Source organism: Hemitrygon akajei, chromosome 7 (assembly GCF_048418815.1).
Source record: "Hemitrygon akajei chromosome 7, sHemAka1.3, whole genome shotgun sequence".
NCBI classification, from domain to species: Eukaryota; Metazoa; Chordata; class Chondrichthyes; order Myliobatiformes; family Dasyatidae; genus Hemitrygon; species Hemitrygon akajei.
Genome location: NC_133130.1, coordinates 92,705,008 through 92,731,847, shown reverse-complemented (window position 1 = coordinate 92,731,847; position 26,840 = coordinate 92,705,008). Strand labels below are relative to the sequence as shown.

Below are 26,840 nucleotides of genomic sequence, written 5' to 3'. Positions count from 1 at the left end.
TGGTGCTCTGGTTTTCTCCCACCTTCCAAAGACCTATGGGTTGGTAAAGGATAGTAAGTTGTGGCCATGCTATACTGGTGCCAGAAGCATGATGACACTTGCCCCACACCAGCATATCCTTGTACTTTGTTGGTCATTGACAACAAGGGACACATTTCGCTATATGTAGAGGAGACACAGCTAATCTATCTTTTGAGAGAGTACAGGTTCAGGAGGTTTCTCTTGCAACAGCTGAAAAGTCGGAGAGACATTGCACACTACAGCACAGAAACAAGCCCTATGGCCCTTCCAGTCTGTGCAGAACCATTAATCTGCCTAGTCCCATCGACCTGAACCCAGACCACAGCCCTCCATACCTCTCCCATCATGTACCTGTGCAAATTTCTCTTAAATGTTGAAATCAAAACCGCATTCACCACTTCCACTGGCAGCTTATTCCACACTCTCTCCAGCCTCTGAGTGAAAAGGTTCCCCCTCATTTTCCCCTTAAACCGTTTCACCTTTCACCCTTAACCCATGGCCCCTAGTTCTAGTCTCACCCATTCTCAGTGGAAAAGCCTGCTAGCATTTACCCTATCTGCACCCCACTTTATTTTGTATACCTCTATCAAATCTCCCCTCATTCTTCTACGCTGTAGGGAATACAGTTCTAGCCTATTCATCCTTTCTCTATAACTGTCTTGGCAACATCCTTGTAAATTTTCTCTGCAATCTTACAACCTTATTGATATTTTTCCTGTAGGTAGCTGACCAAAACTGTACACAATACTCTAACTTGGACCTCACCAACATTTTATACAACTTCAATATAATATTTCAACTCCTAGAGTCAATACATTGATTCATGAAGGTCCATGTGCTTAAAGCTTTCTTTATGACCCTATCTACTTACGATACCACTTTCAAGGAATTATGGACCTGTATTCCTAGATCCCTCTGCTCTACTGCACTTGTTAGTGCCCTACTGTTCACTGTGTAAGTCCTACCCTGGTTTGTACTCCCAATGTGCAAAACCTCACACTTGGCTGCATTAAGATCCATCTGCCATTTTTCAAGCTGGTCCAGGCCCCACTGAGAGCTTTGATAGCCTTTCTCATTGTCCACTACACATCCACAGTCTTGTTGTCATATGCAAATTTGCTGATCCGGTTTACCACATTAACATCCAGATTGTTGATATAGATGATAAACAGACCCAGTACTGGTCCCTGCAGCACACCACTTGTCACAGACCTCCAGTCAGAGAGACGACCATCTAGTACCACTCTCTGGCCTCTCCCACAAAGCCAATGTCTAATCCAGTTTACTACCTATGCTGAATGCCGAGCGACTGAACCTTCTTGAGTAACCTCCCTTGCTAAAGTCCATGTAGGCAACATCCACGTATCCTTGCAAGTGACAGAAATCCATTCAGCTCCTCCCTTTCCTCTATTCAAGGCCCCAAACAGTCTTTCCAGGTGAGGCAATACTTTACCTGTGAATTTGTTGGGGCCATTTACTGTCTGTGATGCTCCCGATGCAGCCTCCTCTACATTGGCGAGATTTGATGTAAACTGGGAACTGCTTTATTGAACAGTCGCTCTATTCTCAAAAATCAGAATTTCCCAGTGGCCAACAATTTAAATTCCTATACTGTTTCCATTCCGACATGTCGGTCCATGGCCTCCTCTGCTGCCATGGTGAGGCCACTCTTGGGGTGGAGGAGCAACACCACATATTCTCCAACCTGACGGCATGAACGTTGATTTTTTTTCGTACCCTTTTTTTCTATTCTCCATTCTGGCTTCTTACCTCTTCTCCTCATATGCCTCCTCCGGTGCCCATCCTCCTCCCCTTTCTCCCCAGTCCACTCTCCTCTCCTATCAGATTCCTCCTTCTCCAGCCCTTTACCTTTCCTACCCATCTGGCTAATAGCCACTCCTTCTTCCCCTCCCCTCAACCCTTTTATTCTGGCATCATCCTCCTCCCTTTTCAGTCCTGAGGAAGGGTCTCCTCCCAAAACATCAACTGTTGATTGATTTCCATGGATGCTGCCTGACCTGCTGAGTTCCTCCTGCACCTTGTGCCTGTTGCTTCGGATTTCCAGCATCTGCAGAATCTATTATTTTATATCTATCAAGCCATGATTTTGATACTTGTCCATTGTTTAGACCTGTGCAAGCTATGTAACCTACACTCACATCTCTTGTCTTATTGCAGGAGTCGGAACCGACTGGAAACTCACAAGGTATGTATTGTGTTTGGTGATAGTATTAGCAAATGAGATATTAATGCGACAGTGCATAAATGCTCCACAGTTTAAGAGGAGGTATCACCCCATCAGAAGGGGAAGATAAAGTGGTCATCTAGTGGGCAAGATACCTTAGTCCATCTACAATACCCACAGTCTGGAGGATTACAAGTGTAATATTATTCTGAAAAGCTGAGCCCTACTTACACTATTCTAATACCCTTGTACTTCTGGAAGCAAAGAACGTAGGTAAGAGACGTTCAATCCAAAGGTCTGAGCCTGATGCCCTACTTCATCCAGCCCTATCAGTTCAATATTTCATCCCTCCCTCTCTCTCTCATGCTTATCTAGCTTTAAAGCATCCATCCCAAAGAGTGGTTCAATCTCACTGGTCTAACTACCTGCCCTTGCTGCTTGCTTACTTGTGCTTTCCTGCTGAGATGATTTGGTCCCCAAAGCTGGCTTCTGATTGAGCATAGGACCTTTTTTTTACCAAAAATGCCAGTCTTGCTCCATTAATGGAACAATGCTCTGAGGTTTAACAGCTGTCAACGACCTTGAATGTCTCTGACGTTTACAAACATTACATATTTAAGTTTTTAAAAATATTTTTAATTAAAAAGTAAAGAAATGTTAAGAATCTCAAAACAATTTAAAATCTTAGACAATTAAATGCTAATTGACAATTTTTTAAATTAACAAACTGAAAAAAAATCTGCCGCTAACCTTCATTGTAATGGATAGAGTCCGTGAGTCAGTACCAGGTCTAACAGGTGAAGTTTTAGTGAACAGACTCCCAGAGAACAACTGGGAAAACAGAAGGAATTTGGCATTTGCTATTGGACTCCTCAAAGAATGTAAATGGTGTGGAGCTTCCTGGAAGCCCATGCAGATGGCTGTTGGAGATGACTCAGATGGTATTATTTGTTTCAGCACTGAAAGAGGCCACTCGGCCCATTGGGTTCCTCCCAGCAGCCATCTGAGCAACTCCTTCAGTCCCTATCCACCTTATATTGTCCTGCATCTTATTCTCTTGCATGTGCCCATTCTTACCTCTTTGGCTCTTTTGCCACTGACCTACGTTATGGACAGTCTATATAAGGTACCAACTCATCTTAGGGACCCAGCGGGTAATCAGAGCACCCTATGGAACCCGCACAGCCACAGGAAGAGTGTGTGTACAACCCACACACAGCTCCTGAGGTCAGGATTGAACCTGAGACACTGGAGCTGCAAAGTTGCACCAATAACTGCTGCCATCTTGGGCAACAGGCTGTGTAAGTCACTTCAGCCACCCCAGGTAGCAGCTTCCGTATTCTCACCTGAATCCCTTCTGGATAAGCTGCAGACAATTCTACAATAATAATTCCTAGTTTTTATATTTGCAGGCCCACCACCCTCAACAACCACAGTCAAAATTAAAACAAACTCTTTAAGGTCACGTCTCGGTCAACTCTCTTTCAAGGGTTGGATACGAGCCTGTTTGTTCTTTCCAATACATATATTGTCTCAGTTCTGATATTTCCCATGTCAATAATATGGCACTGCATATTGTAATGTGACTGAAATTGTATTTACCACCCATAACCTTCCATTATACTGCATATTAAACTAGCAAAATGATTTGTTAGCTGGTACAAGTGATAGTGACAGTGAAGTCATTGGATTATTGCAAAAGCCTGCCTGGTTCACTAATCCTTAGGAAAGGAACTTGCTTATCCTTATTTAGTTTGGCATTTACCAATGGCAAAGTAGTAATTGTGCTGTGCCCACTGAAGTGAGGTGACAAGCCAGTCAGTTCCAGGATAAGTGGGGCGAAGAATAAGCATCAGCTTTGAAAGTGATGCCCATCTTTGTGGATGAATAAAGAAAGAGCAACAGCTTCATTAATCTGTATAAACTGTCACTGCCCTTTGCTTCTCTGAAGTGGAGGCCTGAGGAAATGAGTGACGTCGAACTTGATAGAATTTTTGAGAGGTGAAAACTCATGGAAACCTCTTCCCTTTAAGGGGAAGGATAGAGCTCATCTGGAAATTTAATTTAGAGATACAGCACAGTAACAGGCCCTTCTGGCCCAAAGGGCCTGCGCCACTCAATTATACCCATGTGACGTGCATCTTTGGAATGTGGGAGGAAACCTACACGGTCATGGGGAGAATGTACAAAACTCCTTACAGACAGCAGTGGAATTGAACCCAGGTCGTTGGCGTTGTATAAGAATTGCGCCAATGACTGCACGACTGTGCTGCTCTAACGCTCTCAGTTTGGCTGTGGTGGGTTGGCAGTACTTCCTGCAGTTTTTGGCATGCCCGGCACAGGGAGCACTCACATCTCAAGTTGTCTGGAGGGCAATCCCCAGACAGGATCTCGTCACACTAGGAGATCTTGCATTGAGGCCTAGGAAGTTACTACAAGCCAGGAGGTGGAACTGCTTCAGATATATGATTGGGAGCAGTGGAAAGAGGTTTGGTGATGCTCAGGAGGGGAAAATGTGGTTGCGATCCCTGCCCGTCCCAGTCTTGGCGGGAGCTTGTTCATCTGGCAGAGTATGTTGGAGTTAAGTACAGTGGCTGTTCCCATTGACCATTGACCACAGCTAGTTAGAGGCAGTTGGGGGATAGTGCTAACCATTTTTGAGGCTGCTGAATATTGAGTCCAGTAACATAGTTGAGTCAGCGACTGGGAGGTATGCACATTAGAGTTGGAACAGAATCATTGGATGAAATCCACTAGAGTGGGAGTGTAACTGCTTTGTGGGATAGGGAATTACTGTCACAGGGCTGCGGCAAAGGAAGCTCATGAAGTGTGTTTTCATTGGTTATTTAGGGGACATTTGAACCTCTGGTGGAAATCCCTGTGTCGCGTGAACAGCTGAATCACCATCGGGTAGCATCTGAGACAGCTCGCAGTGAGCTGGCCGCCTTGCAGCTCAAGTATAAAAGCAGTCAAGCTGAGGTAATCAGAAACACGAAAGATTCCACCCCCCCCCCCCCCCGATTTTCATGTGGTCATAAAGTTAAATGATTAAAGACCAACAATTAATCTATTTTATTATTGCTTAAGCAATTCTCACTTTAGCTCAAGGTGTTCCTTTTCAGTTGTCCTCCCTTATTCCTCCTCTCCGTGGACTTTATGATCGCCCTTGCCTTGTAAATCCCTTCACTGAATCATCAATAAATCCTGTCTCGTTACCCACTAGTCCCCTGAAAAACTACCTCAAATACATTTTGTGTTCTGTTCCTCCAAGTTGATTTGTCCAGTTTACATTAAGATTAAAACTCTGCTTGGTACTTCATTAAATTTATTGCATTCTCTTCATGTTAATACCCTGCCCAATAGTATAGCTGGCCTTTAGGGGCAGTTATTCCTCTGGTCCCACTGCTGTAACTTGTAATCTCTTATCTCCATCCATACCAATTTTAGATCCTCATTTTCTGGACGTGACCACCCCTCTCTGCTGGACTAGCACAGTCCTCATGTCATCATGTCCTGATGTCTCAGGAACAGTTATTAGCTTGTCCTGTTTGAAATCTGAGCATCTCCTGAAGATCCAGTGACAAATCAACAGTTAGCATCTTCTGCTGTGGCCATGCATATTTGCATTTTGATTTTTCATATTCCCCTGTCTGTATACAACTGCAATCTATGATTCTTTCTGAAAACATCCTCTGCAGTCTGCTGGAACAACCATTCTCCTGGAGGAACTCAGTGGGTTGAGCACCGTCATAAGGTGGAAAGGAGTTTCTGAAACTTTGGGTAGAAACTCTGCAGGAGTCTCTTGTGTACATTTTCTGTCTGCCATCTGAATTAATCCTTTCTTACCTAAGCCCATCAGCCCTACTGAGGCATAGGCCTCCGAAAATAGCTCTACAGTGCCCTCTGTCCTGGGCCAGTCTTTCAAGTTTTCCCAGGTGTGGCACCATCTTCTTGGTGTTTCCTTCTTCTCTCAGGGATGAGGAGTTTGGAGCTTCTGTTGGCGTTTCTATAGCACTGCGTTTTTATGGGATGGGGTTGCTAACCCTCCTCCTTTCACAGCTGGGCTTGGGACTGCCCATGGCAGAGTTTAATCAATCTCCTTTCCTCATTAAACTCTAGATCCACCCTGCATCATGCATGATAGGGAAGATAGGTAATACAGGATTAATTTTACATGACATTTTTACCCTTTATTTAATACACAGAAAGCTAACTGGCTTAAACATAGACTTGGCAGACATACAATGGCTATCATTACTTTAGCTACTATTTAAAACCAAGTCATTAACTTGCCAATCTGTGCATGGGGGTATCTTCTCTGTAGCTCACAGATACTTGCATGAAGCTTGCATCCCGAGAGAGCTACATCCAGGAACTAAAGGCAGAAATCGAAAGCTGCAAGGCAGACAATACAAGGCAGGCATCTCTTATTGGCTGCCTGAGGGAAAGGATCCTGGAATCCAAGGAGGAGGCTGGAACGCTTCTCACATCAAAGACTCAGTCGGAAATAGCTCTGCAGGACTTACAGAAAGAGAACAGGGATCTTCAACAGAGGAATACAGAGCTGGGGAACAAACTCAGGTTAGCATCTTGAATGGAGAAAGAACACCAATCACCAACCACACATTCTCTGTGTAAATACATTGGACAACAAATTTTTTTAAAAGTTTGGCTTCCTCAGAATTTTTTTTGTTTATGGTAGATTGCTTGAAGATGAATACAAATATAATTTCAGAATACTTGTATCATGTATGAATTTGGAGAAACAACAAATTAACTTTTATTGAATATAACGTGTTTAATTGCATAACGGTGCTGATGCTTAGCAATAGTTCAACTAAGTTAAAAATACATTGTTAATGATTTTTATTTGTACTCAGTGTCTGAGGCTTCTCATAATTGTCCAACAATAATTTGCCAGCATTGATGGATTCCAGTTGCCCTGGTATCTTTTCTCTATGACTGCAATGTGTTGGTGAAACCTTTCACCATGCTCGTCACTAACGTCACCAAGATTTGCAGGGAAGAAGTCTAAATGGGAATGCAGAAAATGAATCTTTAGTGACATGTTGCACTTCATGGTTTTATATGCTTGAAGCATGCTTTCAACCAGCTGCATGTAGCTTGGTGCTCTGTAGATGCCGAGAAAAATTTCAACAACTTCCTTGAATGCCTTACATGTGATTTTCTCCGGTCCCACTAGAAATTCTTCAAATTGCCTGTCATTGATGACCCATTTGATTTGCGGACCAACAAAAATGCTTTCCTTAATCTTGGCATCTGTTATTCTGGGAAGCATCTGTCTCAAATATCAAAATCCTTCATAGAAATCTCTGTGCCTGGTGATAGCAAATTCCATCTTTACAGTCCCTGAACCCAATAATTATTACTAAAACCTGTCCTGCCATGCAGCAGCCGTGCTGCCTGAGCATGCCCAAGCATGCCTGGACAAGATAGGAAACTTTCCAGCTTACATTGTAGGCAACATTTTAATTGACTTGAATTATGAATTGAAATAATAAACATAAGTTTATTTAAAAAATGGTGCATGATAGGGAAATTTCATGGTGATTTTCATGATCAGTAGCCCAAAGTTCATAAGATACACCTAAAGGTATTCAGGAAGCAAAATCTTTGTTGTCCAGTGTTATGTAGACATGCTTCCATAAGTAACCAGTGCGTTCTGATCCACGTAACTCTAAATTGAATTGAGTTGACTTTATTACTTATATCCTTCATATACATGAGAAGTAAAAATCTTTATGTTACAGCACCGTCTAACTGTGCAATGTGCAATCTGGTGAAACTAAACCCTTTATATACTGTTCTCAGTCGGGGTGGGGGGGGGGGGTGGTAACTGAAATTCTGGTCTTATTGTGGAGCTCTGCCAGATGGAAATGTGGAACCGAGAAGTTATATTAAAGTTTCTAAACATTGATTTTTCAGAAAACAGAAGTATTCTATCTTTAGTGGAAATCAAAAAAAAGACAAATACAGATGCTGGAAGCAGAGAAACAGCAGGTTGAGCAGTGTGTTGCAGAAAAAGTATTATCCACCTCCAAAAATCTAAAAAAGAGGGTGGCATGGCTTTACCTAACTTTCGCTTATATTACTGGGCAGCTAATATACGTTGTGCTGCCTTCTGGTCTTTCTTCCACGGTCAACCCGAGTGCCCTAACTGGGTGGCAATGGAGTTGAGCTCCACTAAAGAATTATCTATATCTGCACTTCTTGGCTCTGCACTCCCTAGCAGCCTGCCCAGATCAATAGCTAATCCTCTGGTCAGACACACTTTGCGTATATGGGCTCAGTTCAGGAAATGCTATGGTTTCCAGGGGTTTTCCGTTTCTAGCCCTGTCGCACATAATCACCTTTTTTTTACCTACTACGTACGATTCAGCATTCCATGTTTGGTACAGGAAGGGCATTAGACATTTTGAAGATCTCTTCATTAATAATCGCTTCGCTTCTTTTCAGCAGCTCTCCGTTAAGTTCAACCTGCCTAACGCTCACTTTTTCAGATATCTCCAAATCCGACACTTTACTGCTCCTTTAATTCCTAACTTTCCTGAAATGCCTGCAAAAAATGTTATGGACCTATTTCTTTCCATTAATCCACTAGGTAAAGGTTTAATTTCAATTATCCGAGATAAACTAGCAGCCTTACGACGGGCCCCTGTGGATAAAATTAAAATGGCCTGGGAGCAGGATTTAAATATCTCCTTATCCGAGGAGAGCTGGGACTCAGTTCTCAAATCGGTCAACTCAACCTCCCTTTGTGCTCGCCATTGCCTCTTACAGTTTAAGATTGTTCATAGAGCCCATATGTCTAAATCTAAACTATCTCGATTCTACCCTGGCATTAGTCCGCTCTGTGATAAATGCAAGAGGGGCGTGGCCTCTCTCATCCACATGTACTGGTTCTGTCCTAGCTTGGAGAAATTCTGGTAAGATGTCTTCACTACATTATCGGGTATTCTGAATCAGCACCTAGAACCTAACCCCTTAATTGCTCTGTTCGGTTTTTGGGGCGAGACAGATTTATGTCTGGGTCCGACCAAATGCCGAATACTATCCTTTGCCTCTCTCCTGGCGAGACGCTTGATCCTCCTTAGATGGAGAGATGTTGCCCCGCCCACTCATGCGCAATGGCTTAACAACATTATGGCCTGCTTGGACCTCGAAAAAATTCATTATTCAGTTCTTAATTCGGATCTAAAGTTCCATAAGATCTGGGGACCTTTTATCGAGTACTTTCATAACCTTCCTCTTGACTAGGGTTTTTTTTTCTTTTCTTTTTTTTTCTTCTTAAAAAAAAAGAAAAAGTATTATTCGGACATGAAGGGATATCGCCTTAGGAAGTCTTTATTGTAACATGATGCGCATCATGGAGAGCCCACCCTCCTAAAAGCAGAGTTCGTGAGACTCTCCTGAGTACAGAGACTTTTCTCATTATATAGACATTGTGTATCAAAAGCTTCCAAGCAGGATTGTGAAATACAGCATACAAGCAGATAATTCCTTTACTCAATAATCTTGTCTTAGCACAATACAGAAAAACAAGATGATTGGGTTACTATTTTCTTATCTATTCAAAGGCTTCTTCTGCCCACAGCCTTGAAGTAAGGACAATTGCCCTAAAGAAAAGCAGAACATCGTGTGATTATGCTTTGATTACACCTTTTCAGGCTAGTTAGTCATTTAGTAGCCCTCCAGGATCAGTTTAAGGCTGCTGTGAGAAAAGCTCTTTAACCCCTTAGTATCTAGCTAGTAACAAAATTTCTTCCACACAGTGTGTGTGGAAAGAGAAACAGTGTTTTGGATTGGGGCAAACAGGGTCTTTGACCTGAAATGCTATCTCTTTTTTCCCACAGATCTTTCTTTCTTTCTTTCTCAATCCTTTTTATTAAGTTTCGAATAGATAAACGTAACAATGATAACGATACAAAGATATCGGGATTACGTTCATAACGGTTAATGCATACAGAAACAGACTCCGAGTAACATGTGTAATCTAAGCCTCCCAATCTCTTAGTAACTAAACATGAAAAAGATTCAAAAATATTTATACAGAAAAAAAGTCCCCCTAAACTAAAAAAAAACAAAATAAAAACAAAACAAAACAAAAGCTGGGCTGCCATGTTTCATCGATTAAAGTCATTATTTGTCATTAACTCCACTCCTCTATACACGAACAAAAAGTTATTGAGAAGGATTTGGAAAAGGTCAGTTTATATCATATGAAAATGTTGAATAAATGGCCTCCTAGCTTCTGCAAATTTAACTGAAAGGTCGATAGTGCCACTCCTAATTTTTTCTAAGTTTAAACAAGTTATAGTTTGGGAAAACCATTGAAATGTAGTGGGGGATTAGAATCTTTCCATTTAAATAAAATGGATCTTTTGGCTATTAATGTAACAAATGCAATCAAACGGCAGGCTGAAAGGGTTAATTGACTAGAGCCCATCACTGGTAATCCAAAAATTCTAGTAATAAATAGGATAAGGTTGTAAATCAATACGCAAAGCTACTGAAATAATATCAAAAATATCTTTCCAATATTTTTCCAAAAGAGGGCAAGACCAGAACATATGTGTCAAGGAATCTACCTCAGAATTATATCTGTCACAGGCAGGATTTATATGGCAATAAAAATGAGCTAATTTATCCTTAGACATATGGGCCCTGTGAACCACCTTAAATTGTATCAAAGCGTGTCAAGCATACATTGAAGAAGTATTAACTAGTTGGAGAATTTTCTCCCAATTCTCTATAGGTAAAGATACCTGAAGTTCTCTTTCCCATTCATTCTTAATTTTATCAGATGTACCTAGAAGTATTTTCATAATCAGATTATAAATAATTGCTATTAAACTCTTCTGATAGGGGTTTAAACCTAAAAAAAATCTGTAATTTCAGTTTGATGTGACATCGGAAAAGTAGGTAAAATAATATTCAGAAAGTTTCTAATCTGTAAATATCTGAAAAAAATGTGATCTAGTCAAATTATATTTATTAGAAAACTGTTCAAAAGACATGAGACAGTTATCCATGAATAAATCATGAAAACGTGTTATTCCCTTCATTTTCCATAAATGAAAAGCTTGATCAAATCTAGATGGTTGGAAGAAAAAATTGGATATAATAGGACTTGATAGGATAAATTTATTCAATCCAAAAAATCTATGAAATTGAAACCATGTTCGTACTGTATGTTTAGTTATTGGATTAGTCATTTGTTTATGCAGTTTAGGAAGTGCAAAGGGAAGCAAGGCCCCTAAAATAGAAGCCAATGAGAATCCCTGTACAGACTTGGACTCGAGGTTCATCCGTCATGGACATTGAATTTCATCCAGATCTTGTGTCCAGAACATTAAATATCAAATATTAATTGCCCAATAATAGAATCTTAAGTTTGGCAGAGCCAACCACCATCCTTTTTTGATTTCTGTAAATATTTCTTACTTAACCTAGGATTTTTATTCTGCCATATATATGAAGAAATTTTAGAATCAATAATATCAAAAAAGGATTTAGAAATGAAAATTGGTACCGCCTGAAATAGATACAGAAATGTAGGTAAAATAATCATCTTAACAGCATTAATTCTACCAATCAATGCACAGATCTGTCCTAAATTACTGAGCTTTATCACCATATATTTACCTTTTGTGTTCTAAATATGAATACATATTAAACTGAGAAAAGGGCGATATAAAGGGTTGTATACATTTTCCTCAACCTGTCATTAGTTCAATATAAAAAATACCTTAGCAATATTTAATAAAACTCACGGCCTCTAATTTTGTTGGCTTTGCTTGCCGAGGAAAAAAGATAATATAAATAGAAGGAGATTAGGACAGATGGGCAAAAAGATTGTGTTGGACCAAAGGGCCCATTTCTGTGCTGTACAACCCAATGACCTTAAATATTCTGCTTTCCACCTGTCAAGTAGAAGGCTATGTAATCTGGTTTCATTATATATAAAAAACAGATAAATTATTATGAAAACCCATGATGCATTATAGCCTGGTATGGGAACTCCAATGCACAGGAATGCAAGAGCTTTCCAGACTATTCTATCAGCATTCAGATATATAAACTGATTAGGGGGTTGTCAGTGTGGCTTTATGCATGGAAAGTTGCGCCTGACAAATGTTTTAGAGTTTTTTGAAGTTGTAACCAAAAAGATATGTGAGAGTAGGGCAGTGGATGTTGTCTTTTTGGGCTCTAGTAGGGCCTTTGACAAGATTCCGCATGGTAGGTAGGTTGGTCTAGAGGATCGGTTCCCATGGTAACCAGGGAGGGCTAGTTCAGTGGATTCAAAAATGGCTGGGAGGAAGGAAGCTGAGGGTGATGAGTGAAAGTTGTCTCTCAGAATGGAGGCTGGTGACTAGTGATGTGCCTCAGTGATTAGTTTTTGGACCCTTGTTATTCATTATTTATATAATTGATATGTTTGCAAATGCACAAGTTTACAGATGACACAGTATTATAGTGAAGATTAGTTGGCCGGTGGTGTAGTAGCATCAGTGCCAGACTTTGAGGTGAATGGTCCTGAGTTCGAATCTGGCTGGCTCCTTGCACTCTTTCCATCTGTGCAGGATTGAGCGTCAAGCTAGCAACTCGGCCTTGTTAAATAAAAAGGCATGTGCTACGGAAACCGAAAAAATGCCGCCCAATGTGCTACAAGGCACAAAATTGAACAATAGTGAAGAAGGTTATTGTAGATTACATGGGGACGTTGTTCAATTAGGGAACTGGGCCAAGGAGAGCCAAATGGATTTCAATCCAGATAAATGTGAGGTGATGCAGTTTGGAAAGTCAAACCAGCATAGACTTGTACAATGTAGGGCACTGTGGACCAATAGTACAAATGTATTGAAAGCAGTGTCACAGGTAGACAGGGTGGTGAAAAGGGCGTTTCGCATGCTGGCCTGCATCAGTCAGGCCATTGACTAGAGGTGTTGGGACATTATGTTGTAGTTATGTAAGTTGTGGGGAGGCTGCACTGGAAGTACTGCGTACAACTTTGGTCATAATGTTATAGGAAAGCCGTGCTTAAACTGGAAAGAGCGCAGACAGATTTATGAGGATATTGCCAGGACTAGAGGGAGAGGTTGGTCAGACTAAGCCTTTATTCCTTGGAATGTAGGAGAATGAAAGGTGACCACAGAGAAGTGTTTAACATTACGAAAGGCAAGATGAGGTGAATGGTAATGGTCTCTTCCCCAGGGCATAGATTTAGACCAGGGGTTCTCAACCTTGTTTATGCTATGAACCAATACCATTAAGCACGGGGTCGTTGGACCGCAGGTTGGGACCCCTGATTTAGTGTGAGAGGGGAACAATATGAAAGGGACCTGAGGGGCAACTTTTTCATACAGAGGCTAGTGAATATGTGGAACGATCTGCCAGAAGAAGTGGTTGAGGCAGGTACAATACGATCATTTAAGAAACATTTGGATGAGTACATGCAGGGCTGGGCTTGTAGGGATATGGGCCAAATGAAGGATTGGGACTAACTGAGTGGGCACCATGAATTATCTGGTCTGAGAGGCCTGTTTCAGTGCTCTCTTGTTCTATGACTCGAAGCAGCTACAGAGAATGGTGGACTCAGTCAGATCCATTATGTACCGTGTGCAGCCCTCCCTACTGTTGTTGAAGACACCTACAAGAGACAATATCTCAGGAAGGTGACAGCCAACATTAAAAATTCCCACCTTCTGGGCCATGCTTGCTTCTCTTTGCTGCCATGATGCAGGAGGTACAGGAGCCTGAAGACCCACACCTCCAGGCTTGTCAGCAGATTCTTCCCCACTGCCATCAGGTTCTTGAACCGACCTGAACAAGCACAATTCTACCACCGACTGTACTTCCCCCAACCTGCGTTGATGTTTCTGTTTATTTTTTTTGTGTAAGTTATGCAATTTATGTTTGTCTGTTTGTGACGTACTGTGCTGCTGCTGCTGTTAAAGGCTACTTTTCATGGCATTTGTATTGTGGATATGCCTGCCCATGACAATAGTGGGAGGGAGGGTGAAAGAAGATCGGGGCAAGAGGGAGGAAGTGTGGGAATAAGGTGAGTGCATGACTAGAGAGATCAGATAAGGTTACAGAGCCACACAACACAGAAACATACTACACCAACCCTCAAACTATCATTTACACACATCCTACATTAAGCCCATTTTATTCCCCCCCCCATCTGCTTCCTTCAGATTCTACTACTCACCGTTTAGAGTGGCCAGTGAAGCTCCCAAACCCACCCGCCTTTGGCAGGTGAGGAGAGGTTAGAGCATCGAGGGAAGTCATGCAAATTCCACACAGACCACGCCAGAAGTCAGGATCGAAGGTTGGTGGCTGGAACAGTGAGGCAGGAGCTCTGGTCGCTGCACCCATTGTGCGGGTCCTCATTTGTATTTGTGATTTTCAAGGGTGCACGTTGTACAACAACACCGTGAGGGATTGGTAGAATGCAGGGTTGAGCAGAATAGAGGAAAGAGGAAGAGAATGTAATGCCAGAGAAAATTAAAGGAATGGTAGGAGGAAGGAAGCGAGAGGGTAAATGAAAGAATAGAAGATAGAGTACATTGACTGAAAACTAGGAGAAAGTATAGAGCTAGGAAATAAGAACGGAACAATGAAGGATTGCATGAGTCCAACTCGGCCATGTTACCATCCACCATAAAAAAAAGAGAAGAATAAAATAATAGAGCAGAGAAAGAAGCAGAGGGAAGAAGCAAAGAGAAAGAAAAATAGGAAGGCACCTGAACCTGATAAGTGGGGTAACGCACAGAAGGAGGAAGTCAAAGAAAGGAGACTATGACCATACACAGAATGCTGGAAGAGCTTAGTAGGTCAGGCAGCATCTATGGAGAGGAATAAAGAGTAGATGTTTCAGGCTGAAATCCTTCTTCAAGACCTCTAAGATGTGCGTGTGTGCGTGTATACACATCTTTTGCTACTAGCGCACAAAGAAATTTAAACTGCGCTCAAAAGGTTGTCACCCACTACCTCGTTGGCGTGTTAAGTATATTTCACGATCATACAAAATCACATTTCCTTTTCTAGTTTCAGATGCGGGCGGTATCGTCAATGTGGAGTTTGTGATGATTTGCCTGTAGATGTTAGAGCTGGCTTATTACCATAGTACTGCTTTTATTGAAGAAATTATTCAGTGTGCCCATGTTGTTGTCACTGGGCAAAAAACTGCACAGCACAAGATTTTTGTGCACCTTGTTCATTACAAATTAGGGGGAATATTGATCAGGACTATTGATGGTTATGAAAAGAAAGTAAATGTTTGAGCAATTAATAGATAGATGATATATAATCATTTTGTCATATTTAATCAAATTTTAGCTTAGAGTATTTTGTATGCAAGCATAATTATATCTGAATTGCTAAATAATTAAATGTTAAATATTAAGACATTTAACTTTCTACCTTTTCTTATGTGTTTTCTGACAAGAAAAATATTAACAGAGCAGGATGAGGTCAGGCTACAAGATACCAGAAGAGTGAAGCAGTATGATGAATTTTTGTTGAAGCTCACCCGTGCTATTAATATGGATTATAGAGGAGCAGATCTGGATTCCCTTGTATCACAGGTATCTTAATCATATTTCAATTCAAGGGCACAATATCCCAATGAATAGTTACTAAACTTTCTGAGAACTCAGAATTCTTATTTTCTTATGAGAGTTAAATAAACAGGAACAGGATAATATAATATTAAAAATTGTGTCTTAACATATCGCTCTTTAACAAGTCACTGAAGTTTATGTCATTAGGTTAATGATATCTTGTACCTCACATACCAGGCCACAACGGACAGCCAAAGGCTACGATCAAACATTTGGAATGTTCACATTTACTTACTGATGGCTCAGAGGTTGTCATTCTAAATATAGAAATTCCTGGAAATATTCAACAAATCCGGCAAGACAAAAGTTAGCACTTCAAGTTGGTGGCTGGGAGGTATTTTGTGATAAGCGGAGAGGCAAGGAAAATGGAAGTGGGGGAGTTAAGAACATAAAAGATAAAAGAGAATTGGGATTAAAAACAAAATTTGGCGCTTTTGTGAAGGTTTAAATGAGAAAAGAATTATTACCAGTAACCAAAATGGGTGGTGTTGGTATTGTTGAACTCAGTTCAGTTGCTGAAATCAGAGACATATTAATTCTGAAATCATCTGTTGCTGTCAAAAATGCTGTTCTGGTCCCTAATGCTACTTAATTTGCAAGGAAAGATTAACAAAGTCTTTGCCGTTGAAGTATTGGTAGAAGTAAACAGAAAATGTGAGAGGAAGTATTAAGCAGTTGAATATTTTAACAGTCTATACATCACAAGGTTCAAAGGTTCATTTTATTTTCAAAGTATGCATGTACAATACCACTCTGATATTTGTCTTTCCCAGATAGCCATGAAATACAGAAAAAACCATGGTGCCTTTGAAAGAAAAGACATCAACCCCCCTCCCCACATGAAAATGAAAAGGAAACAAAACTCGCAGACCACAAACCCTCAACTCTCCACCCCATCTCTCGCACAAAAACTAACAGATCGCCCACATGGAAAACAGCAGGTAGAACATCAAACCCCAAACCCCCAACCCCCTCCCTCACAAAAAATCAGCAACAGTAATGTCAAATGCCCAACCCCCCTCATAAAAACCAGCAACAATAACAGCAAACCCCCAACCCCTCTCTTGCAGAAAAGAACAGCGACAATAGGATCAAAACCAACCCCAACCCCTTCTCCCACCACGAAACCTCAACCTGCCAATCGACATCAAGAAAGAAAACACAGAAAACTGAAGGAGAGCAATATGAACAACAGTCCAATAATCACATTAATCTTAGGATTTCAAAACTATCCTCCCATCAGAATCAAACACAGTCCTCCATGAAGAGCGAGTGACCAACCTGTCGCTGACCTGTGGCTTTCCAAATGCCGCTGACCTGGAAACCAACCCATTGGCCCGTGGCCTCTATGGAGAGCAACCACTGAAATCCTCTGCATTCACCTCGATGCTTCAAAATGGAGTTGTTCATGGCTCCACGCCCCGTTTAGGTCTTCCCCATGAGGCAGCTCTTGGTCCTCTCTGGGGACAGCAGAGCTCTAGATCACTTGATCAAACTCCAAGCTGCATGGCACAGGCTCCAGCAGTTTCGGAAACACTATCAAGACAAAAAGAACAAACAGAAGGCAGTTGTTAAGTGAGAAAAGTAGCAGAGGCTCTGAAAATGATTCGCCTATTGTTCCTGTCTATAGTTGTGAGATCAGAGAAAGGAAGTCTGTTAAAGGGGCTTTCTTATTTAAGAAAGGGAAAGAAAGGGATTAGCCAAGTCAGCCCGATAGTGGGAAAACTAATTGGGGTAAAAAAGCAAGGGAGAGGATAAATCATTTAGAAAGGCATAGATACATCAGGGATAGTTGGCATGTGTGTTCAAGAGATGAACTTGCAATTCTAACTTATGGTTGGGTTTACTGTAGAAATATCAAGGAGTTTTGATCAAGATGGCATGTTTGATATTGACTTTAGCAAGGCCTTTGATGAAGTTCCACATTATAGATTGATCAGAAAGGTGAGAAACTTGTTTCAGTGGTAGGAAGTGTGGGGTAATGGTGAATGGATGTTTTAGTAACTGGAAGGGTGATTTCCATTTGGGTTACTCATAGTGGAAACTACTTTGGTTCTTGTGATGTGTATATGTGAGTGACTTAATTTTACATAGAGGAGGAGAGCTAAGAAAATTGCATATTATGCAGAAAATAGTCATGTTTCCAGCCAGTGGACTTCAGTTAGTCAAAAGAGTGACTAAAAGAGTGATTCAAACTCAGAAGAATGTAAAATGACAGATTTGGAGAAAACAAACAAGTTAAGGGAATGCATAACAAATGATAGGATTCTGAGAACCATTGAAAAGCGGACCCTATGTATTAATGTCAACAGATCCTGGAATGCAGCCTTGTAAGATATTTCCCAAGAGCTATAAAATTCAGGCTGGCCATGGCTGGAATCCTAATGCAGCTCTCATTGCCAGTAACGGCATGATCACATTAGAGAAGATGAAGAAAGGTGTTTCAGTGATGTGGCCATGAGGAAACATTGTTTAGACTTTTTCCCTTTGGAACCAAAGGAACTGAGGGAAAGATTTACTTGAAGAATGTATAATTTTGAGGGGCCCAGATAAGAAGAACCATTTCCCCTTAAATCTGGTTAATAATTAATGGTCATAAATTTAAGGTAACTGGTAAAGAGGTTGCAAAGGAATTAGAGAAAACACTGCTCTCCCAGAAGCTGATGGGAGTCTGTACCCTGCTGCTCATCCAGGTGATGGAGGCAGTCACTCACTGAATATATAGATATCACTCAGATGAGTACTTAGAGTTTTCAGGTTATTAACTGAGACCTGGAAAAGAGAGTACAGCTGGATTGTTTTCCTTGGCTGGTCTGAACTTGACTGCCAAAAAGGCCCAAGGAGTTGTAAATTTCCCTGGTTCAGCCTTAAGCCCAGAAGACTAATCAAAATGCCAATTTTGAAACTGATTACAGCAGTGCAGATGGAAAGTAACGACAACAGGGAGATTGGGGTGGGAGGAGAAGGGTGAGCTATTAAAGTTGATAGATGCTCCAGGTCCTTGTGGAATAAATTTGTTCCACAAAGAAGTCACCCAGTCTGTGTGGGCTCCCCCAAGATAAAGGAGACCACATTCCAAGTAAGATACTAAATGTGAAAATAGACTTACTAACCTAGAAGGAGTGGTGGGCAACCTAAGTGGGAGGCTACAACTACAGTTGTTGCATCTATGTGCTTGCATGAGAAGATGCCACTGAAGGGGGATGCATGGAACGGCGCGGGATTGAAGAGTGGATCATAGTGTCACAAAATGCCAGAAAGGGATAGCGATTTATTTGGTATTGGTTTCCCCGGAATGGATTAATAGCAAATGAAGTGCTGGGTTAAGGACTGTAGTTTTTGATGGATGTAGATCATGGTCTCTATGAGGGCTTAGCTATCGCTTGCTTGGTGGCTGGTGGTGGGGGTGGGGGGAGGGTTGCTGATACTTCCTGTTAGAACAAGTCAAGGGAGGGAGGGTGCTTTGCTGCTGCTTGTGCATGGGAGCGGGGGGGAGGGAGGGGCTTTGGGGTTCTAAAGTTTTTCTCTCTTTCATTCTTTGAGATTTTCTTCTGTTTTGTGGATGTTTTTGAAGAGCAAGACTTCAATAGTAAATGGAACCATTGGACTATTGAACTTATTAGGTATGGAACTGGGTGGGCTAGCATTCCACATCTTGGTTTTGGGAGTGACAGGAAGGGGTAAAAACATGAGTGAGGGAAGTTGAATGGCACTGCTGTCCTCAAAGAGAAGGAATCAGTGTAAATGAATTTGGAAATACTAGTACAGATCAGCAGTATCAGTACAGTCATGACAAAGGCAATGAAATTGGAAGGGGTAACTCCCTAAAGAAGTCAGATTCACGATTCAAGGACTGTTCATGGTCATTTTTCAGTACACAAGCGTAAAGAAGAACAAAGTGATTGATACTCCGGATCCGATGCAGCATGACAAAACACAATAAATATAAATATAAAAGCAAATCTATAAAACACAACATGCCTTAGTGTGGCTGTATGTACATAAGATGAGCTAGATTAATTATACATATACAAATGATGTTAGATGCAGGAATACCTGAGATTTCCTGGTGGTGGCTGATGGAGTAACAGCTATCTGCTGTTGCTCCGACTCTAATTATCTTACTATTTCCAACCTGTTTTGAAACTTTTTAAAGTGCGGTATTTTTTCATTATGGCTACGGGGTGGCAGAGGTACTAAACAGGATGATCCCCCTGCTTCTTTGGATTGTATTATGGATTTGCTGCAAAGTCATACACGAGAAGCCCCTGAGAAGTTTCAACAATTCAGCTGTGAATTTAAACAAATAGATGGTAAATTGGATTCTATTCAACAAACTCTTAATGAACACGATAAATGTATAAAAAAATAATGAAGCAATGTTGTCGTCTTTGGAAATGGAAGTGGATGAGCTGCAAAAGCTTTGTGAAAAGCAATCGAAGTCCAATGAAAAGTTAAGACAGCAGATTATCAACATAAAAAATAGAAGTAGAAGGAACAACTTACGGGATCTGGGTCTCGAAGAATTAACCGAAGGTAATTATCCTACAGAATTCTTTGCAAACTTTCTGCAATAATTATTTCCAGAAATTTTGGCGTCTTCACCTATGATTGATTGAGTACACAGGTCTCCCATGTTTAGACCTCCTAACAGAGTTAGACCAAGATCAGTAATAATCTGTTTTCATGAATTTAAAACAAAGGAACTGTTAATAAACGAATCTCGTCAAAGAGGCATGATTGAATATAATGATTGCAAGATTAGAATTGTTGAAGATTACTCGCCTGAGGTTATGCAGGAACGTGCTAAGTTCAATGAAGTTATGTCCGAGTTTTTTAACAAGGGTTTCAAGCCTCCCCTTCGCTACCCAGCTCGACTCACTTGAAAATGGATCTTTCGAATGGTTTCATTCAACTGCTGAAGCACAAAGGTTTTTAAAATCTGAAGACTAGCTGTTTAGTTTGTCCTTAAATGAAGACTCAAGATTAAATGAGAAACTTTTAATTCACAAATCCCATCAAAGGGGCATGATTCATTATAGGGTGGAATATTAAGATTCTCGAAGACTATTTGCTTGAGGTTATGCAGGAATGAGCTAAGCTTAAACAAGTTTTGTTGGAATTTTTTTAACAAGGGTTTTAACCCGTCCCTTGGCTACCCAGTTTGACTGAGAATCTGATTAAAGATGGATCCTTTGAATGGTTTCGTTTGAATGCTGAAGCATAAAGATTTTTAAAATTTGAAAGCTAACTGCTTAGCCTGTTTTTTCACAAAGATATAAGATTAAATGTTTAATATCTTTTTGTATGAATAATTGTATCTTTTACTTTTGGTAAACCTTTGTAACTAATTTCCTTTTGTTTTTTTTAATACTGTAGTTTTGATATACGAGAATTGAATTTCTTGTTTGGATATTGTTTAGTCCAGGTTGGAATATAAATAACCTTGAAACTAATTGGAGCAATCACCAGGTTTTTTGGGGGGTTCTCATTAGTTGTAGGTGCCAACTTTCTATTGGTCGGTCTTCTTTCTCTGGGAGGTGGGTGGGGTATGTTTTTTTCTCAGAAGTTATTTTCAAATTTTTTTTAGCCAACTTGTTGCTTGGTTACCATTTCTCAAGGTTTATGGGTTGGTTTTAACTTACGCTTTAACCCTTACTTTAAATAATATTAAAAATGGACCAAACTATTAATTTACTCAGTTTTAACATGAAAGGGTTAAATCACACTGTTAAATGCAATAAGGTCTTTGCTTATATTAGGAAATTTAAGGTCCCTATTTTTTTACAAGAAACTCACATACACAAATGTGAAACTCTATGTTTTTTTGGCCATTGCAATGGACTTTGTTTTCATTCGTTTCAGGCCAAATCTGGAGGAGTTTCGATTCCTATAGATAATACACTTTCCTTTGTTCAACATAAAGTAGTGTCTGATACTAATGGACATTTTGTTATAGTTTCAGGAAAACAAGATAATAAATTAATAGTATTTGCCAATGTGTATGCCCCAAATGTAGATAATCCAGAATTCTTTGAGCTTTTTTTGTTTTTACCAGATCTGAGTCTTTATTCTTTGGTGATGGGAGGATATTTTAACTGTTGGCTAGGCCCAATTTTAGACCGATCATCTTCTAAACCACCATCTCTTAATAAATCAGCTTTGTTTATTCAATTTTTTTTTGAAATATATTGTTGATCTTTGGCATTTCTTACATATTTTAGATAGGGAGTACTCATTTTTTTCTCATGTTCATCATACATATTCCAGATTGATTTTTTTTATTGATAGTCAAATGATTTCATCAGTTCGTTCCTGTGAATATAAAGAAATTGCTGTTTCAGATCATGCTCCTGTATTTCCATCTTTAAATCTCTCTGATCTTCCTCAAACAGACAGATTTTGGCATTTAATACAACTTTGTTATCTGATAAGGATTTTTTAAAATTTCTAGAGAGGCATATTATTTATTATACTGCAGTTACACTTAGTCTTTCTGGATTCTTTCAAATTGGGTAGCTTGCCTCAATCTTTCTATGAAGCCTCTATTTCACTTACTCTAAAGAAGAACAAGGATCCAGCTGAATGCTCTTCATATAGGCCAATTTCATTACTCAATGTTGATACTAAAATCCTTTCTAAAGTTCTGGCTTGTAGGATTGAAAATATTTCACCTATTATTTCTGATGATCAGACTGGAGTTATTAAAAACTGACATTCCCATTTTAATATATGCCGTGTATTAAATGTTATTTACTTTCCCTCCCAGGAGATATCGGAATGTGTGATATCCTTAGATACTGAGAAGGCCTTTGATCGGGTTGAATGGAATTATTTATTTAAAACCTCAGAGAAATTTAATTTTGGACCAGATTTAATTCAATGGATTAAATTACTTTATCTATAGCCTTCTGCTCGGGTTCTTCCTAATTTTCAAAAATTCCAAACCATTTAAACTTCGTCATGGAACTAGACAAGGCTGTCCGTTGAGCCCGTTGCTCTTTGATCTGGCTTTAGGACCCCTTGCCATTGCTTTTCGAGAATCTAATGATATCTGTGGTATTTTAAGGAGAGGTATTACTCACAAAATCTTCCTTTATGCTGATGATATATCGTTTTTTATCTCTAATGTTGAGACCTCGTTACCTTGTGTACTTCCTTTACTCTCCCGTTTTAGCCAGTTTTCAGGATATAAATTGAACCTATATAAGAGTGAATTATTTGCTTTAAATAATTTGGTATCAATTAATACTAATCTCCCTTTTAAAGTTGTAAGGAATCAATTTACTTATTTGGGTGTAACAGTCACTGAGAATTACAAACACCTGTTTAAAGAAAACTTTCTTACTTTATTGAATCATGTAAAAAGGATATCATTAAATTGGTCACCTCTTTCATTATTGTTGATTGGACGAATTAATTCTATTAAAATGAATATTGTACCTAAATTTATATCTCTTTTTCAGGCTTCACCCATTTTTATTCCTAAATCCTTTTTTGACTCTCTTGATTCTATTTTATCCTCCTATATATGGAAAAATAAATGTCCTCGTTTAAATAAAGTTTATCTTCAAAAATCTAAAAAGTCTGGAGGTTTAGCCTTATCTAATTTTAAGATTTATTACTGGGCAGTTAATATATGATATCTTACATTTTGGCTATATTATATTAATCGTGTAGACTGTCTGGTATGGGTCTCTTTAGAAGCTAACTCTGTTAATAAATTTTCTATTATTTCTCTTCTTGGATCCTCACTTCCTTTATTTGTCAGTAAATTAACTGATAATTTAATAGTTGAACATACTCTGAGGATCTGGATACAATTTAGAAAACACTTTGGTTTATTGAGATTTTCCCTTTCAAGTCCCATTTATTCTAATTTTTTTAAACCCTCCATGACTGATTTAGTTTTTAAAGAATGGGACAGGCTGGGTATTAAATGTTTTTGGGATCTGTTTGTTGGAGGAAACCTTTTTTCGTTTGAGCAAGTGTCAGCTCACCCAAAACTCACTTTTTTAAGATATTTACAAATCAGAGACTTTTTAAGATCTCAATTATGCACATTTCCTATAAGCTCAGTTAAGAACTTACTAGACATAATTCTTAGTTTGACATCTTTTCATAATGGTTCAATATCTAATATTTATTGTATGTTATTGGAGACGAGGAATGTTCCTTTAGACAAAATTAAGATTTTGATCTGGCAACAAGATTTACAGCCATCAATATCTGAGGAAACTTGAAATGAAATTTTTAAACTGGTTAATACTTTATTGCTATGTGCTCTTCATTCCCTCATACAATTTAAGGTGGTACATAGAGCTCATGTGACTAAGGATAAGCTATCTCGTTTTTATTTGGATATATCTCCCTACTGTGACAGATGTAATTATGGAGAAGCTTCACTAATTCATATGTTTTGGACTTGTCGGAATCTTGAAAAATATTAGAAGGAAGTTTTTCAAACTTTTTCCTTACTCTTTAAAGTCAATTTTAAGCCTGACCCTCTGACGGCCCTATTCGGTATTGTTGCAGGACAAGATATTAAGCTGAAGGCATCTGATTTACATATTTTGGCCTTTAGCTCTCTTATAGCTAGGAGGACACTTTTGTTTAAATGGAGAGATGTTTTTTCTCCTACTCATGCTCAATGGTTATGTGACAATATGTAATGTTTAGATTTATTCGTTGTTCAATTTCTGACTCTCGTCAAGACTTTCAAACATTGTGGGGACCTTTTCTGAATTATTTTCAAAACCTTCAACTCATTGTTTAGACTCGGATGTTGACTATTATTAATTTTTATTATATGAGAAGGTATTTTACCTCCTTTACTCCTTAATGAACAGCTTCGGTCTTGGTAGTGGTTAGATTCTTTTTTTTTTGTAATAAATTAGTATATTTCAACATAACTATTGATTAACTTACATGAATACGGGGTAAAGAGATTGTTATTATGAACAGATATAATGTAATTGGTAGTTTTAAAAATCTTCTTTGACCTTTTATATATACTTTCTTGCACTCTGTATTCTTCTATGTAGAAACTAATAGAAGTATTGCAAAGAGATGCAGGAGTACCTGAACACAAGGAGACTCTGACAGATAATGGTAAATTGACAAGAGTGATCCTTGACAGGACAAACTCTGCTAAGTAGCAGCGGGGCATGTGAAAATACTGTTGGACAGTGTCTGTGTCAGTGTAGGTTTGAGGTGTGGAGTGTAAGCGTAAAGTGGCAGTGCTGCTGGATGGGATTGGCTGAACCTGGACGGCTTGGTTGATGTATCCTGAGAAGTTGACAGAAGTTAAGTGTTCCAGGGTGAGAGTGCAAGCTGTCCAGAGATAGTCAGTGGAGAAGAGGACCTGGAAGCACTAGCTAGATACTCGGTACCGTCTAAGGAGCATGTAGTTAGTGTCAAGTTACTTAGTGCTCATTCACTGTTAATGAAGGTCAGTTTACTGAATCTTGACAACACCACCATGTCAGTTGGTTTCATGGCAGTGGTGGAGTTGGACCGTCTTTGATCAGATTTAAGAAGGGAATTCCATACTCTGGAACCTCAATAGCTAAAGATAGCAATGCTGGAATAGATAGAATCCCATATTCAAAAGCTCAAATGTTGGTTAAACATATAAAAGAGTGAACTATTTAAGACGATAGTTCTTTCCAAAGTACTCCTCTTTATTCAATGTTGCTTCAATTAGCACTAATCCAGTATCATCTGTAAAGAGTGTCTACACCCTCCCCGTGGAATGCTGGGTTTTCTGGTTTCCTCCCACAGTCCAAAAGGCTACCAGTTAGTAGTCTAATTGGTCATTCTAAATTGTCCCATGGTTAGGCAAGGGTTAAATCAGGGGTTGCTGAGTGAGCAACTTGAAGAGCCAGAAGGGCCTATTCCGCACAGTATTGAAATAAATAAATTGTTATATTTTTAATTCTAATTACTTTAATGTATTTAAATTATTGACTGACTTTTAACATTCCCAGAACTGGACGATTCCTTACCAGGTTGAAAGCAGGCCTTGGTACACTACTTGTTCTCTGGCAGGCTAGGCCCGACGTCATCTAAGGGTAACAATGCAGAGTTCAGGCTAAGGATAACACATGTGAAGAAAACTAAAACCATATTAGGACATCTATCGCCATCTGGGAAAAGTCATTCTACCTTTGTTTTAAAGTTAACTTTATTTTGCTTGCCAGGTTTTTTGTCTCTAAATCGGTACTTTTCTCTGTGGTCAGCATGTTCCAGTCTTCTTCAGATATCTTGCCAAACGCCCTGTTTCCCATGTATAAGCCTTGCACTGCTACAATTCTGGCTTAAGTGGGGTAACACAGTCCAATTTATATGAATGTAGGAAATGTTAGATAAAAGGTGGCCAAATTTCAACTGATTTACCTTCCACTGTCCTTGTAGTTTCCTATTATGGTCATCATGTTTGCTAGGTAACACAGTTAAACCACACTGATTGCCTCCAAGTGGTCTAAAACAGTGGTATCTAAAATTCAAAGCTCCAAGCTTGGGAAACCACTGATCCCTGGGTCCTCCTGCAAATGTTACTCAAATTACTCAAATACTTTATGTCAAAATGTACTCAGTTTTTAGGATCTGGGCATCACTGGTAAGGCCATTCTTCATTTTCCATGAAGTGAGTATTTCCCCAAGGCCACTTCAGAGCCAGTCATATTGGTGCATCTGAGGTCGCATATAAGCAGCTGGGCCAAGGATGATTACTGCCCTGTAAAACATTTATAAACCAGAAGGAATTTTATGGCAGTCTTGTGCTTGTCATTATAAATGACTACTTCTGCAGAACCGAAGTTAAATTTGACAGCTGCCATGATGGGTTTTTAACTCAGTTGTGTGGATTGTTAGTCTAGGCCTTCACCTCATGGCATTGAACCAGTCGTATAAGTTTGTATTCGACTGATTCAATGCTAAACTTCCTCCTCCTTCTCCTTGGGAATTGTTCTGAGGGCCTAGTA

General features: G+C 39.6%; 1 protein-coding gene across 1 annotated transcript in view; it reads left to right on the top strand.

The window, feature by feature from the left end:
* Window positions 1-26,840, top strand: part of ccdc170 (coiled-coil domain containing 170) — a 78,778-nt gene that overhangs the window by 14,882 nt on the left and 37,056 nt on the right. Inside the window, exons 3-6 of the mRNA XM_073050269.1 lie at window positions 2,200-2,227; window positions 5,057-5,185; window positions 6,531-6,787; window positions 15,681-15,819. Of these exons, the coding sequence (XP_072906370.1) occupies window positions 2,200-2,227; window positions 5,057-5,185; window positions 6,531-6,787; window positions 15,681-15,819 (553 nt within the window). The remainder of the gene's footprint in view (window positions 1-2,199; window positions 2,228-5,056; window positions 5,186-6,530; window positions 6,788-15,680; window positions 15,820-26,840) is intronic.